General features: G+C 40.3%; 1 protein-coding gene across 1 annotated transcript; it reads right to left on the reverse strand.

Moving 5' to 3' along the window:
- Window positions 1-424: 424 nt before the first annotated feature.
- On the reverse strand, window positions 425-7,490 carry LOC306695997 (voltage-dependent calcium channel gamma-5 subunit; the record flags this gene model as incomplete). The annotated part of the gene is made up of 5 exons (XM_079159469.1): window positions 425-688; window positions 1,504-1,649; window positions 1,781-1,921; window positions 3,732-3,818; window positions 7,295-7,490. The coding sequence occupies 5 exons, from the start codon at window positions 7,488-7,490 to the stop codon at window positions 425-427; spliced, it is 834 nt and encodes a 277-aa protein (XP_079015595.1).
- Window positions 7,491-17,022: the final 9,532 nt, after the last annotated feature.

A 17,022-nucleotide genomic window follows, 5' to 3' on the forward strand; every position in this document is an offset into this window, starting at 1 on the left:
TGTGGTAATACTACAAGCAAATAGTGGACGTGCTCACTCCAGGTTGAGGCTGGTCAAGTTACTCCTTTCAAATAACGTTGTGCTACCCTTGCTATTTCAGCAGGTTGATAGTCGCCCACCACTTAACACTAGTGAAAAAGTACAACGGGGTTAAACCCTTTCCCTTCCCTCCCAAAACGAGACTGAGCAGAGAATAAAGTGAACTGACCAACCCTCAACTTAAGTTTGGCTCCAAACAGAAGCACAACGTGTGACTAAAAGAATCTGCAGTAGGGAGGGTAGAGATAATCAGCTCATAGTCAAGACACTTGAAGGGAGCGATTCAAACTGGATAATATTAAATTATCTGACAATTTTACTCCAAAATCCAGATAGATAAGTATGACCCCTACGGTGCTAACACAACCACTCTAACGCCTCTTCTTCAGCACGGTGAGGAGGACATTTGTTCATACTCTGGACACTTGAGGAGAGCAGGGTAGTTGGAGGAGTTCATCTGGAGGGAGGACTCAGAGGAGATGGCGGATGCACTGCGACCTCGTCCGGCCCAGGCGTCTGGATGGAGGAACTGGCCGGAGTAATCTGAGCAGTTGCTGAGGCGAGGCTGGTAGAAGCCCTGACGGGGCCGGTACATTTCCTCTGCTGTGTAGCGCTTCATGAACAAGTACACCGACATGACACCTGCAGTCTGTTGGGGGGGGGGGGGGGGGGGGGGGAGAGACAATTTATTCTCTAAAAAAACACATTCTTTTCACAAACAAGAACCGCATTTTCAACCATTAAAATGAATCATTGACTCAAATGACTTGCATAAACACATTGCAGATTAGAGAATTGTGCACTTATTTGATGATAAATGATTTCCCCCTTAAACCATCAAACAAAATCAACCCCCTAAAGTGAACACCTGAATCATGGCTTAGGTTTAGGGTGGATGTTAGAATTTGCTGCATCTGTGTGGATCTTTCTTGCTTCCTTCTTTTTCCTCCTGTTTTTTTAAATGAGATCAATTTCACAATTTCACAGAAAAATAACGATGCACATTCAATGTTTTCAGTGTGATGTTGTATTAGGACTATTTCTCACAACACAATACAATACAGTTGTTCATATCAGAAGGGATTTGGCCAAATTCAGATGCTTGAAGATGCATTTCTCACTCGGAGAAGGCTGATTTTATGTTTCTTAGGATACTAATCGAAGGATAACTCAGAACATCTGTTGAAGGCCTAAAGTGTTCTGTAAATGATGAACGCAACACATGAGAGCTGTAAACTAGCAAAAGCAGAACATTAACACAATTATGTAAACATGAACTTTCACAAGCAACATCACAACATACAAAGAAAATATGAAAGGCACCTTGACAGACTAACAAAGTTCTTCTACCCTGGGGCCCTTATCAGAGAAAATCCGTCTCAATGCATACGTCCAGGCATCAAGCAGAAACGGGCACATGGCCGATTAAAAATGTTTTTTTAATCCACTTTTTTGTGAAGTTACCTCAGTGAGCAGGAACGAGATGGCAGCAGAGGCAAATGACCAGCCGTACTGGTAGCTGAAGTAGGCCTCATTAGTTTTGGTTCTGTTCAACATTTCGTCATTTATGTTGGAGATGTACAACACCAGACCGACCACCAGAGAGAGACCTGAAGGAGGCAGAGACTATGTTTATTTAAAATCCTTTTGCACTTCATTTATTTCAGTTCACCTTCTCACGTGTAAATGTCTGTTGGTTGACTGATTTGGAGAGGTTGTGAGTAAAAGTTAAACCAAGTACCTGACAGGATGAAGAAAATTCCAGAAACAAAGGCCAGGATGGTGCGATGGGGTCGGATGTGTCCAATGTTACTGAGCACAAAGCCAATGAACATGAAGAAGAGGCTGACCAGAGGGAAGGGTGTGGCGGAACGGATCATCTCTGGAAGAACACAAGAAAAATGAATCAGTTTGTTTGGGAGTGAAAAACTTTTACTGAATTTGATTCGAGATGTGCCAATTATACAGCAGTCGTTTGTCTCCAAACGTTGTTTTTTGCTCTTCATTTTTTTTGTGCAATGTCTTCGGGGACTTTGTGAAACGTTTCTGATGTTTTCCACTGAGGCTAGTCTTACTCGTAGAGGCGGCGTCTCACGGGTTTAGGACACGCTTCCTTATTCATATCAAGACGAAGCTGGACCTCCCTACTGTGAGCAAATGGCACAGTACCTCCCAGAAGAGAAGATTCTTTCCAGACCCCCCATTGTGTTCTCCATTACACAAAATGTTACCCTTCCAGCTAAGTGGACCAGATGTTTAAGCCCATAACATTAATGGAACTGTTTATTCAATTAGTTTGGTAAAGTTCTTGCCTATTACAATGTACCTTAGATAACCAACACCACAAAAACTCTTTGGGGGAGTCTTTTTGGATTTGGAGTCTGAAATATGGGCAAATTAAAAAAAAGCTTCAGTGTTTAGAGTTATAAACTTAAACCTTGTCTTTTTCACATTCAAGTTTCTGTCACTTCTTCTGCCTTCTTCACTTCCACATCAATTCTCCTGTCTCCTACTTCTCTCTTTCTTATCTAAAACATACTTTAAAAAAAATCACCCCTTAGATAAATGCACATATTTAATTATTTTCAAAAGTGTGTTATTCATTGCATCTCAGAAGTTTCGAAGTGTTGAAATTTGACTTTTACTGCTAGTTTATCTTTGTCTTAATATGTCTTACTTCTTTGACATTAAAGACTGTCCTTGGACTGCAGCTTGAAGTCAAGAGTGATATGGGCAATGACGTAGGTTTGCATATGGCCGGTATGGACATGTCCCTACCAATATTTTGGGAGGACTGTATTGACCCTACAGGAGATTTTATTATTTTAAGAATTTTGCGGAATTTCTTCCATTTAACCCTTTTGTCTACAGTACACATTTGAGCCACATGAGGGAGCCTGAATCTTCATCTTGTTCTAATAATTGTAATCTATTTATATTACTGAATCATGTCTGAAAGGCTGTCTTACGTTCTGTTAGTTTTACAGATGAGAGGAAAATAAAAGAATGATATTGCCTGTTAACTCTACCTAAATACATTGATTTGGTCTCATTTATAAAGTATTGAATATGTATATTTGTTTTCAATCAAAAATACTTAAAACTAATTTGTGATTTATCAAAATAGCTGGTTTAGCCCTTAGATATATGATGTGGAAATGGCAGTCAAACTGGTCAGGAACGTTCAATTCCGTACAAATGTGCTCTTCTCATGATTTATAGAGATTGTGAATCGGGACGCGATGGCTGCTTAGAAAAAAAAAAGTATGGGAAACACTGCACTCGTGTGACACAGGACTTAAAACAATTCCCCTCTTGTTCTGAAACTAGCAGGCACAATGGAGTCGCTTTCATGTATCAGAGTTCAGTGAATGGAAACGCCAAACATACTGCATCAACTAAACAGAAGACGTAAATAGTTAGTAATGAGCACCTAAATGAAGCTAACGCCTTAACAGCTTGTCCCTGCTGTACTTCATAGCTTCATAGTGCAAGTTAGCTTGAATGTCCCCATCGGGCCTGCGATCGAGCAGCAGAGGTAACAACATGTTGAATTCAACCCTTCACGCCCCAACCACTGCGTCCCTAGTTGCCACTCTAGTTCATAGCGAAACCTTTCTAACTATACACTGAGCGCCTGAACAGCTTTGTAGCATTGGCCATATAACAGTGCAGTGTGAGCAGTTACTTACTCAGGACACTGACAGTGGAATCAGATGTCAGCTGGAGGTTAGTGGGCATCACATACTCGATGGTAAAACACCGGCCTTTCTCCTCCCCTGGAACAAAGGACAGGGAAAGAAATATTCATCTTGAGCATTCGACACATCTGAATAAACTGTTGATTCACCCACTGTGACACAAGTCAAACACAGAAACACATTACAGTGTGCCAACAGAATACAGATACGTCTTTGGGCTTTTTTGTATGATGATAATACCTATCTTGGGGAGAAGTTATGACTGTAAATCATAGAAGTTTCAGTAAGATGTATTTTCATGTGCAGAAATGAGTAAACCTTGTGCAATGTCTGTGTTATAATTACAGCTTGTTTCCTCTGTGAAACTGTTGAATGCTACTTACATTTTTCTTCTTTTTTAAACTCACAGCAATTTGCAATCGAACATGGAATCAAGAGCTGGTTTCAAACTACACACAATTTCTGTGTCTGTATTTTCTGGAGGAACACCCAGCATTAGATTTTAGCACCTTTCCCTTCATCACTTTGACAAATATAGTACAAAGTCTCGCACCAAAAATAACTGACACACATATGCACACTCTTGCAACAGATGTCTTTCTCACCACTTTTGTAACCCCACATACTATGAGGTGTTGGCTTAAGTGAGATGTTGTGGTTTAGCATATAATTACCTTTCATAATACATGCTATGTGTTTATCATGCATACTAGAACAATGCATGATAAGTGTTTGGGTCAGGCAAGGACAAAATATAAGTATAGACACGTTACATTAATCTTAATCTATTAAGCACTATGGTGTTGCATTAATTACAGTGCATACTAATAATGAATACTGGTGCATAGTTATTGATAGAGAATATAAAGAGTAAACATGTAACTCTCTTCTCTACTTTGTTTTATACTGGTGTGTGTGTGTGTGTGTGTGTGTGTGTGTGTGTGTGTGTGTGTGTGTGTGTGTGTGTGTGTGTGTGTAAACATTTAGTAACAATAAATCAATCATCAGATGATCTGAGTCACAATATGGGCGGTTTACCACCTCAGCTACACAACTTCCTGTCAGAAACCTGGAATTTAAATCAATAGATGCTCCTAATGCAACATGACCAACATGGAGGAATGAGGACTGAGAGTGAAAATAAAACAGGAAGGGCAAGAACCATCGGGGACTGTGTAACAGATATGTAAAGTGTATGCAGGCAATCATGAGTCTGTCAACTATCGCGCCCCATCTCTTGCTTTTTATTTCGTTTTTTGGCATTTAATGTGAATAAATGGAAAATATCCTCACAGTACAAACCAGCCTATAATAAGCGTGATGGAAGGTGTCTATGGTTCCCCTCCCCTGGGTTATTAAAACATCACTTAAAAGTTGTGGATGGCTTGCATATTAACAGTCACGCTTGTCGAGCTTTCTGTTGTAGCGTGACCATAAAGCTGCGTTGTTGTTTTTTTATTGTTATGATTTATTTACCTCTAAAGAATGGCAACTGTAGTTCTCGGGACTCCAGTAACACTGCTATTCCAAACTTGCAATGAAAAACATTTTACAGTGAAATAGTTGGAAATACATTAAGATTTATGCAAATGGTATTTCAATATAGCAGTTACGAAAAAGACTTACTGTGTAATTGTTTGAGAGGGAAACTATGCTTACAAGGGTGATAAGCTAAAAATAAAATAAACAAGCTGAAATCAACTTATTTACTCAATACCATGGTTACTCTTCCTGCTACAAGTCTACAATACATAAGCAGTCCAGTACCCTATATTGAACAGGATTTACATCGCTCGCAGTGATGGACAGAAAGTGCTGGCTGTAGAGAACCTCTACATGAACCGCTAACAGCCAACAGACACCCAATGAACTCAAACCAACATCAATATCAACCACAACACCATGCAACCTCATTCAAATTGTCCTGCATAACGACATACTAGGATAGTGTGCAGTAATTGTTTCTGGGTCTAATCAAAACAGTTAACGCGGGCAATAAGGTCACTCAATTGCCCCTAAAACACACACACTGGACCATTAGTCCATTTATACTGCAGCAATGGCACAACAACACCTAATTACAACTGGACTGCATCACTTTTTTGCCTGACTGAATGATTAATCCTAAAACAGGACAGAGTACGGACTAGTTGTGGAACAGGACATAATGGAACAATTCAAGAGTAAATGGAATAATATTACAGGGTAAAACAAAAGCTTTCTCCATTTTCTAGGTCCAGCTTTCTAAAAGGCCCGAACAGAAATATAATTGAGTGTAATAAATGAGAGCAGACAGCATCTACAGTACACATCCAGCTAGAGTAAGACAGCATATTGATTTTAGTTAACTGTTGCTATAACCAGAGGGAGCAAAGCTTAAGAGCAAAAGTGGATACCTGGTTTACTCTGGGGCAACACTAAGAAAATAATAAAATCTAACAGTTAGTGTTTCTTTTCCAATCAAGACCTCCGAGCGTGCCTTTGTGATGTTGCGAGCTGGGGAGGAACAACGTTCTAAAAGGCCAAAAGGCCAAAAGATGTTGAAGCATGCACAGTGGAAATACATTAGCTTCTCTAACTATGCTTTTTTAATGCTATGGTGGAATAGAGATGCAGGTCAAAAAGTAGGAAAAATAAGAAAAAAGCAGTCAGTCAATCCAAGGTGCCTTTGGTACTACGGAATAGAAGTCAGCCACCAGGTTAATCACGAGGAAAGACATCTATCAAAATCTTCTCAACCCGAATAAAAATACTTGCCACTTTCAAAGATGCTCCCAGAATGCAGAATGAGAATATGAAAGGAAATGCACCGGTCCTATCGCTGCACAGAGGTTAAGCCAAAGTTAAAATATTCATGCTCAAAGTGTTCAAACGGTAAACAAAGGCTAGTCTTCCATACTTGCCGCCATCTAGAGGTTGAAGAATAGGAAAGAAACACAGGTGAATGCATGTGCAAGGCAAATTATATTGAGTCCCAGATTCACCAAGGCTTTGTGTAGGACAGAACTGACATGGTTAATGATTTGTTCATCTAAACTACGTGTGCATTTTAATATCTTTACGTATTTTCTTTATAAAAAGGTGGTGCTGCTGCATTACCATAAATATTGCATGCAATGTTTTCATGCAGAATGCCAGGCTAATCTAGCAGCAATCATGTCATCCAGAAGTCTGTTTGTTTGTGCCAGATGTTCCTTTGCACACATTTCTCTTGCACATCTCAGTTATTCACCGAGATGTGCAAGCTAACCTTGCACAGGACCCTGTGGGAATCTTTACCTTAATTCTATACTTTGTACTTCGATGGAATTCTCTGTTTGGAACTAAATAGTCAGGTTGATTGTGGTGCTTACTTCATGGATAACTAAACAGAAATCCTATGCTAAAGATCAGTATTTACCACTGATTATAATCAAATGACTCACTATCCAAATGGTCATAAATCTTTGTCTCAGAGCAGAATCTGAATGAAATGAGATACACCTGGTTTACTTTGACTTGAAAAGTGAGGGATAGCAACATTTAATCATGTTTCAGACTTAATACCAACTCACCAGCCAAGAAGCAAACCCTCCAAAGGCCAGAGTGGAGGGACATGCGTACCTCGGTGCTCTGGTTGAGAGGAAGGATGACGCCCTCCTCCAGGTAGAGCCAGTAGTCGGTGCTTACAGCGATCCCCAACAGGCCCAGGGCGCAAACAGCGAACACGCTGCTCAGCAAAGTCAGCGCCTTCCTGCCACATAGGCTCATACCACGGCCTCAACAGCAGGGGGGTGCCGCCGGCAGAAAGGGGAGCTGGGTGAGGGGAAAGAAAGAAAAGCATCTTCATCAGGGGGAGCAAATGATCATAAAACAGAACATTGAAAAAGTGGGGGAAACAAATGAGAAAAACATTTCAGAAAAATCAAACTTTTTTTGGAGTGCATGGCTTGTACATGCTGTCCCCTAAAAGAAAGGCAAAAAGAAAAAAATAGACGAGAGTCACACTTTTCTTTAAAACACTGTCATCTTATCACTGAAAAATAATAGTTTCGGGGTGATGTGTGGGTTGCTGGATGGAGGGTTATTGTTTGATCTTCATTCAAGTTACAATGGAGATCTGCCACGGCTGACTCTAGTCAGAGACGAGTTGGAAATGAATGGAAAGTAATAATTGGGAATGTGATAATAAATATCCTTAACAAAAGGACTTTATTCCTCTTCGCTGAGAACGAAATCTGGGAGCGATCCCCTCTCCTCCAAATCTCTCATTAGAATTTGAATAACCACATTGTGCTGTGCCAAAGACTCAGTGGGGCATGTCTGGAAAAATATTATGTAAAGTTTTTCATTTGACTGCCCTCATGCTGCCTGCAGCCAAAAAATATGCACCAATAATGTTCAAAAGAGGATCGTAAGACTGCTTTTTCTACACTTTCTGCAATAATCACACAACTCCTATCTCATATGAATCCACTTCCGCTCTGGTACATCTAGTGATGCAGAAGCAGCAGTGCAGATGGTGTACAGTATGTGTCAGCATATGAATGTGTGCGCTCGTCACACAAAGCGATGGATCTGTTCGTATGCTAGCTGATGCCAACGTTTGCCGGAAGCTGGAGTGCTGGGGAGCTTGGCATAGGATATGTGTCGAAATGAATTGATTTTACATAATGAGTTCTCAGTGGGCTGCCATATTGAGCACCCACTGGGAGACTGGAAAGATGGAGTGAATGTGTCAAGTTGTCATAAGATTCATGGCTTTTTTTTCCCTTTCTTCTTTCTCTCCAAAGATCAACGTCTTGTATCGCGACTGGATGTAAAGCCTCAGTAGAAAAAAGTCGGGAGATCTCCACACATCTGCCAGCTTGCAGTGCAGAACCAGTGTATGATGGTTTCATTCTGAGCCACACCATGCAAATATCATAAAAAAAAACAAGTCATCTCATTTTATCTGTATGGCTAAATTGTGCTCCAGACCTCATTCCTCTAATGAATGTAAAGCCAGTTGCCCTACTTCTCAGACTATTGTTGCAAGTCCAACACACACACCATTGATAAGATTTGTATGCTCTTCACATGCACACAGCCTGTTATATCTGTTCAGTCATTTCTTTTTTATCTTGAATCCATTTCTCTTCTTCCTATGTTAGTGTTGTTTTGTTTGGTAAAACCCTTGTTTCAGAAGTTGAGATTAAAATGTATCTCTTTTAAAATTGGAAAACATTTTCTTTCGTATCCTGTGGACATGTGCCTTAGTTTATCCTGGATGTGTATATAGTCGCCATCACACATGTTTTAAGATGTTATTACTGATCTTATTAAGATAACCTGTGGCTAACAGGCCGAGGCATATTTGACCTCTTTCATTAAATTACGATATGAGAGTTTGACAATAGCCTTGATCCAGAACATGCATGATTCATGACTACAGTCATACAGCCGACAGAAAAAAAAAGAAAGAACACAAACTCTAATCTATTTTTAGCTATAAATACGTGTATTTTTCCTGTCTCTTGAGACTGGACTGATGGTGATTGGAAGCAGTCGGGATGCATGTATAAGCAATCAGAGTTCACTTAAGCACAAAGGACCACATTAATGACAAAGCACCATCATTTAACCTCAGCTATTTTTGACCGTGGTGCAATCACTGGCCATTCATTTGCAAGTTGCATGCCTCTACTTTCAGTCATTTAACATCAAGCTACATCTTGAGGACAAGAGGCACGACTCTGGTCATCATTAATATTCATGTAACATTACTATTTTAATCTGAATTTAAATTTAAACTTGTGAATTGTTTTGTGTTATAAATCCAGTCATTAGAATAATGTTGCTGCAACATACAGCTGCTATTCTGTGACCTATAGATCAAACAAATGCTGATTATTGTTGCCAAAAGGTTTCAACAACAACTTTATTACATGGTTAAAGCCAGAATGGGTCAAGACAGCCTGACACCTAATAAATATATATGTATTTATTGTCCAAAGCTAGAAATGAATCAAACCCAGATCCCCCCTTTATATCTACATCTAATGGTGCTTTCACATCTGCAGTTTGGTTCTTTTGGTCTGGACCAACACTGTACATGATTGTATTTTAGTTATTTTCTGCTGACACAGACTTTTTACAAACCAACCAAGAGAAGTAACGAAATCAAATAGACTGACAGGAAACTCGTTGACAGGACAATTTTGGTGGTTGTCATCCTGCATCATCAGGACCGCTGTGGGGATATCAAACCGATGGCATGGAGTATCCATGGCACTCACAGATTAAGGGAACTATAATGGCCAATTCCAACAATAAGGCATATTAATTAACAAACCCTCATTTTCAATTGACACCAAATAAAGTTAGAGAAAGAATTGATGCATGACCAAAGAAAAAGCCAAACATTTAAATGGGCAACCTCCCAACATGCCGCACACAAAAACAGCAGTAAAGTGTTAAAGTGATGCTTCTGACAGATATTTTACTGACCACCTCCCCATCGTGGAAAGATGTGATCATTTGCCAGGTGTGTCTGGGGCAGGGCTTCAGACTAACTTTTTTCACCGTTCAGAAGTGTATTAAAAAATCTATTTTGCTAGCCCTGTAGAAAAAAAGTCAAACAAGGATTAACATGCTTCATTAAAAAAGAATTGCTGTTTCTTATTGTTTTACATGTAGTTTATGTAAAACACTATGTAATCAATAACAGCTATACACTTTTTGTTATCAAAGCACCTCACCAGTGAACTTCAGAACGGGAGATCTTTCATCTCTGACAGAAGATGGGTAAAATGTAAAAACTGTGTTTGTGTCTCCTAAATCAAAATACTTTTATCACCAAACTCTAGTCAACTGGAGTACTTCAGTACTTGCATTTACTTTACATTTGTATTGTCACAACTGTCACAACTTCTTTTCACATTCAATTTCACTTTAATTCCGCCTGGCCAACGGGACAGAACCCGCAACCGCCATTATAACAATGCCAGTCTTTAGCCGAGTATCTTGATGAAGAGGTTTTGTGCTTATTGTTGCGTAATGGTGGTGGTTAGGTTCAGGCATAAAAAACACTAAGAAAAGACATCATGGTTTGGCTTAAAATAGCTACACTTGTAACGTAAGCTAAGGACGTAACGTTACGTGACTCAGTGGCGTAGCCTCACATGACACAAGAGAATCAATAAATCACTCAACTTTCGGTTTCACACAGTGGACTTCTTGCTCTTAATACTATGTCCATTGCTCTGAGCCTCTAAAATGACACCGACGGGTTGAGATTGGAGTTTTTGTGTTTAACTTTTCACAAAGTTAAACACAAAAGGGTCACGTGTGTACTGCAGTTTCATGATGAGAACCACACACGCACACGCACGCATGCGTTCATGAATACTAATAATTCTGCTCATTCTTCTGAGTGGGATGACTAAAGGATTATAAATAGTGACTGATCTCGGTTATTATTATTGAGAAATGTTTCTCATTAAATGTTCAAAGACACTGCGACCAACACAAGCCTTGTAGTCCCTCTCTGCCTACAAAGGGATAGACAAAACACCCTCTCTCCTGCACAGACATCAGCATTTCCCTTTAACCTGTTTGAATCTGCAGCGAGACTAGAGGCCCCTCCGCCCTAAACATGGTGATTAATTAAGCAGAAGCTTTGTTACGGTCACCCTCAGATGTGCTTCCCTTGTGCAAAAACAAAAACTACCTTAATCAAATACTCAAAACTACCACACATTTTTTTTACAGATGATTTAGAATATCCAAATGTGTAAAAACGTCTATCATATGTCTAAAAGGATAGTTTACATTTTCATTCATTATGATGTGATGCTGCACAAAGCCACTAGGGGTCTGGAGGCCACGCCGGCATGAAGTAGGGCAGAGGCACACCACTGCTAGAGTAAAGTAGAGCATTCATCTTCTATCTACTTTGTTTACGTAGACCTAACCCCCCTGTCATCCTTGATTTAAAAAAATATTTCCAAAAATACCACAGGTTCTGAGTACAATAGAAAAAGAGTAACACGGATGTCTCCAGCCCCCTTTTCAACTGTTGTAGAGTAGCTGATGAAACACAGATCTCCAGGGCACGTCACATCTGTAATCGGTCAAAAGAAGGCAGGAACATAGCTGACCTGTAATGTTGCATTAAGTTTTAGATCGTATTTTTGGGGGCAAAATGAATATAGAATATAAAGGCTTGTAAAATGTAATCAATGGCCTAAGAAAACACGTCAATTAGGCAACATGATTTAACCCCATTTTCTGATACAAGACACAGCAGCAGTCTTTTAAGATATACTTACTATATCATACAGCAATGTACAATTCTGAATATAGTGACCTTCCTTTGTCATTGATGGAAGAGCAACTGCAAAGATAAACAATTTATCAGAAATCGGTGGGACAACAGATTTAATAGAGGAATGTTTTTTACATCACCTTTGTCTGGCTTAATAAAATGTGTATTACTGTCGAAAGATGCAAAGTGTAAACACTGGCCACACACCCCAAACAAATAGGGGGCAGCATTTCACCTCTACTACTAACAGCAGGGCAAGAAAACGCAGAATTCAACCCATCTACTGGGACTCTGAGCCGGACAAAATATAACTGCCATCTTATAATCAGCCTATTTTGTGTTCACTGTGCCGCTAGCCGCGGGCTGTACTTTTGGTATACGTTGTGGTATTTTGTTTATGGGATTAAATCCAAAGTGGCAGAAACAAGTTATTTTGGTTTTGTCCTTGGTCCGAGGCTAGCTAGTAAGCGTGCTCATTTCAGTAGAGATCTCAGGAGGCAACACAGACGTCTAAACATCAAAACTGTTACTTCTTCACTTTCTGTTGATAATGTAGCTCATGTTTTAAATAAAATTGCACCTTTAAAGATAAAAGTTGAAACAGTAAATACACAAACGTCTGTTTAAATCAAATTATGTATATTTCTTTTTGCACGTATGTCCTTTATGTTTGCATGATCTTGTATGTGGTGTACTGTCACAGCCATTCCATCTGTACTGAGATTAACTTCACCAGCCTAGCCGTGTGGTACATGAAAAAAAACCATTGAATCATCATCACACAGAGCGCATTTCAATGGGCCACAAACTGTCCACAGAACCTCTCTGTTGTCTTCACTTAAGGGAACTTGAGTATTACAGAGGGAGTGTCAGTATCGTAACAGTATTACAAAGAGTGATGTGTTTCTTTTTTACTGTTCAAAGAATCTTCCAGTGTTCAAAGCAGAGCTAGAATAAAATAAATGAGAAGTTACAATTATAACTGCCAGAAGCAACAGTGGCAGTAACTAATCCAGACGGGACTTTTTACAACTGTTTTGCTATTCTACCCTAAAGGCCACACAGAAGAAAAACTAAAAATCATGACAAGGACAACTTTTGCAAAAAAATTGAGCAAAACTACAATGGTATATTTCTTGTTTTAAAGGACTCTTCTAATCTGAACATAGTAGCCATTATTGTTTTATCTGGTTATCTGTGATTTTAACATTTCTTTCCTGTACGCTCTCACATAAGAGCCATTTTATTTGAGCTGTGCTGGCCTCCAAGAAGGGAGCTACCAAGCTAGAATGATTTCTCAGTGGTCTAATTTTGGAGACGCATCAGCCATCCCTTGAAGGCATGCCTACCAAAAATGAGAAAACACGAATCTCTGCTGTAGGCCAGACGACTTACAACGCATCATCTGGCGAACAGTGGAGCGAGGTGGCGGAGGTGGTGGTGTGAGCTGTCGAGACAGAGGATGAAGTGAAAGTGTGTGTGTCATATTCTCAGCTCTTCTCCACGCTGAAATCACAAGATCGAGGGCACAAAATCAGTCAACTTGCTGTTAAATGTTGCAACACATTTGCGTATTAACAGTTGAAACAGCTGACCCCATGTAGAAAGTGTTCTCTTCCCTCGCCTGCAAGACACTAGAGCAGACTGCACTAAAATGCACTACATCTGTAATGCCAGATGATCTTAATTTGATGGGGCAGCTCTGGTTATAGCCCACGCCTTTCATGCTGTTCTAAAGGCAGCTCCCTTACGTGGTTTAGCAAATGCTTTCTGCTTTGAGCTGTCATCCCCTGCGTATTCCTTCATTCCTTCAGTATTGTGATCAGAAAGTCTACAGAGAGCTTGTCACTCAGCTTGTTAACTGCGTTTTAATATCTTCTGATAATCAGAGATAACCGTGAAGATGGAAGGCTGAACAAAAGACTGTTTGCTTTGCTAACATAATGGACAATAACTGATTCCACGGAGGCATATTTGTAACAAAGATGACAGACGGGTGTATTTAATCTAATAAAACACGAGTGAGTGGCACAGTAGTGATATCTAAAAGAGTCGACACACTCTGGCACAAAAACCACTGTGACCCACAGCATTCACATCTATTTTTCCGTATTTGTTTTGAGAACAATTCTCCCGTTTATAAGTGCTCGACTTGGCCCTGTCGCCAGGCAACACTATACAGAGAGGCCTCCGAAATTAGTCGAGCATGAATGGACTGATGAGCGAGTCCCAAAACAAGGCGTCCTATTTCGTAGCGCGTTTTTACATGCTGGAGCGGAGGCAGAGGAAAACATTGAGACAGAAAAACATTACAGAAGATTATAGAACAAAATATATGAAGGACATATTACACGCAGTCATGCAGGCACACAAACACCGAATAAAGATGTTTAAATGTGACCGAAAGATATACATTTTATATGCGTGCGTATGTTCTAATAGTTTCGTTCACGCCATTCTACTATAAATCATTGGTCTACATCCAGAATAAACTGAAATTCCTGTAAGACTCCCAGACCACCAGGGTCTGTGTGCAGTCACGGTGCTTTATATGTCCAATCTAAATTCAAACTAAAAAGCGGATCACTGTCACACTCAAATTGAGCAACTCCCTCAGCGGGGATTGCCAGAGAGCAAGTGTTTACTTTTTGAGGATGTTCCCATCAGGACGTTCCTATGAGTCTGAGTGATCACTGGAACCAGCGAGGCACAGCCAAGAGAGTGGGCTGAGGCTGCAGGCGATGCTTTGTTTCCTGTGCTTACATGTTGTTTTATTGTTCACCATGCTTCACATATATGAGACACACATGTTCATGAGAACAGTGAGTGAGGTCACTGGAGGGTTAAGAAAGGAAACCAAAACAGAACCCACGACTAATATGGATAGGACATCCTCCTTTGTAATGAATACATATTCTCCTCACATCTTTATGACCCAAACAAAAACAGGAATTTACAGATCTACCAACAAAACATAATAATGACTTTCTTATATTAACTTATATTGGCATTAAGTGGTATCAAACAAGTGGTTTGACATAGCTGGCTAAATACCTATCCATGACGCCAACTGCCCTATAGTTAGTTAGCCAATTAGTACAAATGTAACTTTTTAAAGATTGAATTGAAACCACCTGCAATGTTACCACAAGCGGTGTTTCTCCGTCTTTGAGTCACAGTGTGAACTACTACAATATAAAGTCCAGATATCATGCACAACCCATTAGCCTATATATCAATGTCCCACTGCAACAAGTCAACAACAGCTCTCATCCGGAGAGGGCGAGAGTTGCCAGCATGTATTGAATTGTGAAACCATTATTGTTCTGCAATTGCCGAACAATAACCCCCTGCAGCCCACGCTATCTCTGTCTGTAGTTATGGTAGAACAGTATGTGTTTGGCTGGCTGACACACTGAGGAGTGGATGTCAGCCAAGCAGGCCTGTGGGCTCCCTATTTGTTGAGCACTGTTTACCTCCAGATGACATTTTATAACTACCATAGTGTTGCAGTGGTAAAAAGGAAAGAAAGAGCTTCCAGTCACTGATATGATTACAGGGCATGCAGCCTCCTAAATAAGCAAAATCTCCAGAAAAGCAAATCCATATATACGGATTATGAATAATACATAACATGAAGGTGACTATCTTCCCGCATCGAAGTATTTACGTGCTTTCGTCAATAGTTGTAATGCATAATTGTAGTTATCAGGCATCTGTGAAGTAGTGAGAGCGAGCCCTTTGTTATGCCTCCCGTTTAATCTTTGGCTCGAGCTCAAATCGCTGTCCGCGGTGCTGAAGCTCAACAGCGCGTCAATAATGAACGTAGTCCATCGAGCGTGTTTTTACACAAGAATGCAGAGGGAGCAAACTCATTTAAAGCCCGTTTAGACACCGCTCTATTGGCGCTGGAATATCCAAAGTAAGTTGAAGCCTGAACATATTTTCATGCGTCTTAGACTACATGTGGTAATTTGATTCCCAGCAGCTCTATTTTACTCCTCTTTCCGTTCTCTCTCATCTTAAAAATAAGTATTTGTGTCACTTTTTCTTTCTTCAAACTAAAGAGCATTATATGTCGAATAGCATACCCCGTGTGTGAACTCCACTCTTCACATAGAAATGTGGGTAAAGTAAATGAATGCAAGTTAATAAAAGCTTCAACTTCTGATCAAGAGTGCAAAAGCAATGTCTATTTTTCACTAGTATAAGTATGCAAACCAGCATGAAAAAAACCCAAACAAAGCATTCCGTGGTTTGCGATAAACTACAACAGCGCGTTTCTCTGCACAAAATGTCGACTAGGACGCAAACGCACTTAAGAAAAAAACAGGAGAAACTATATATTACCTTCACGAAGAAGACTTGTCGACGAAAGCACCGTTCTCCCTGTTCCTTTGGTCTTTCTCCTCTTGTTTCTCCCCGGTCAGTCAGTCCGGTCAGTCAGTCCGTGTCGTCTCGGGTTTGGCGCGCGATAAGCCTGTGTGTGGCGGACGGGACTCGTGCCTGCGTAGCTCACGCACCACTACTATCCAAGGCAATACTAACAGCGGAGCACGTGGCTCCCAACTCCAACTCTCTTGAGGTGTGCGGGGGACAGTGGGGAGATGCTGCGTGCGCGTGATGTGGTAATACTAGTTTGAATGAGGTCATGGTTGCAACCAAATACAACCCTGAAGGAGCCAGGTTTGCTGCAGATGTTGGATTGTGGGTTGAAAATCAAACACTGCGCTGTTTTAGGTGGCACAGACCTTTAGAATTTGACGTCCTGCCTAAATTCATACCGTTTCTGAAATGCACAACATATATTGTTTGCCTCAAAACTGCGCACAGGAAAAGTAAGGTGCATACAACCAAAGCTATTACGAATGTAAGGAACTAATTACAAAGATAAACCCCATTGCTTCCTCCCCCACTTAAGGTCCAACTTGGTACAGTCCATATTACCAACACCTGGTGGAGCATGGGGCCTTAATTAATGAGACAACCATCCTC

Source organism: Pholis gunnellus (genome assembly GCF_910591455.1).
Source record: "Pholis gunnellus genome assembly, chromosome: 5".
NCBI classification, from domain to species: domain Eukaryota; kingdom Metazoa; phylum Chordata; class Actinopteri; order Perciformes; family Pholidae; genus Pholis; species Pholis gunnellus.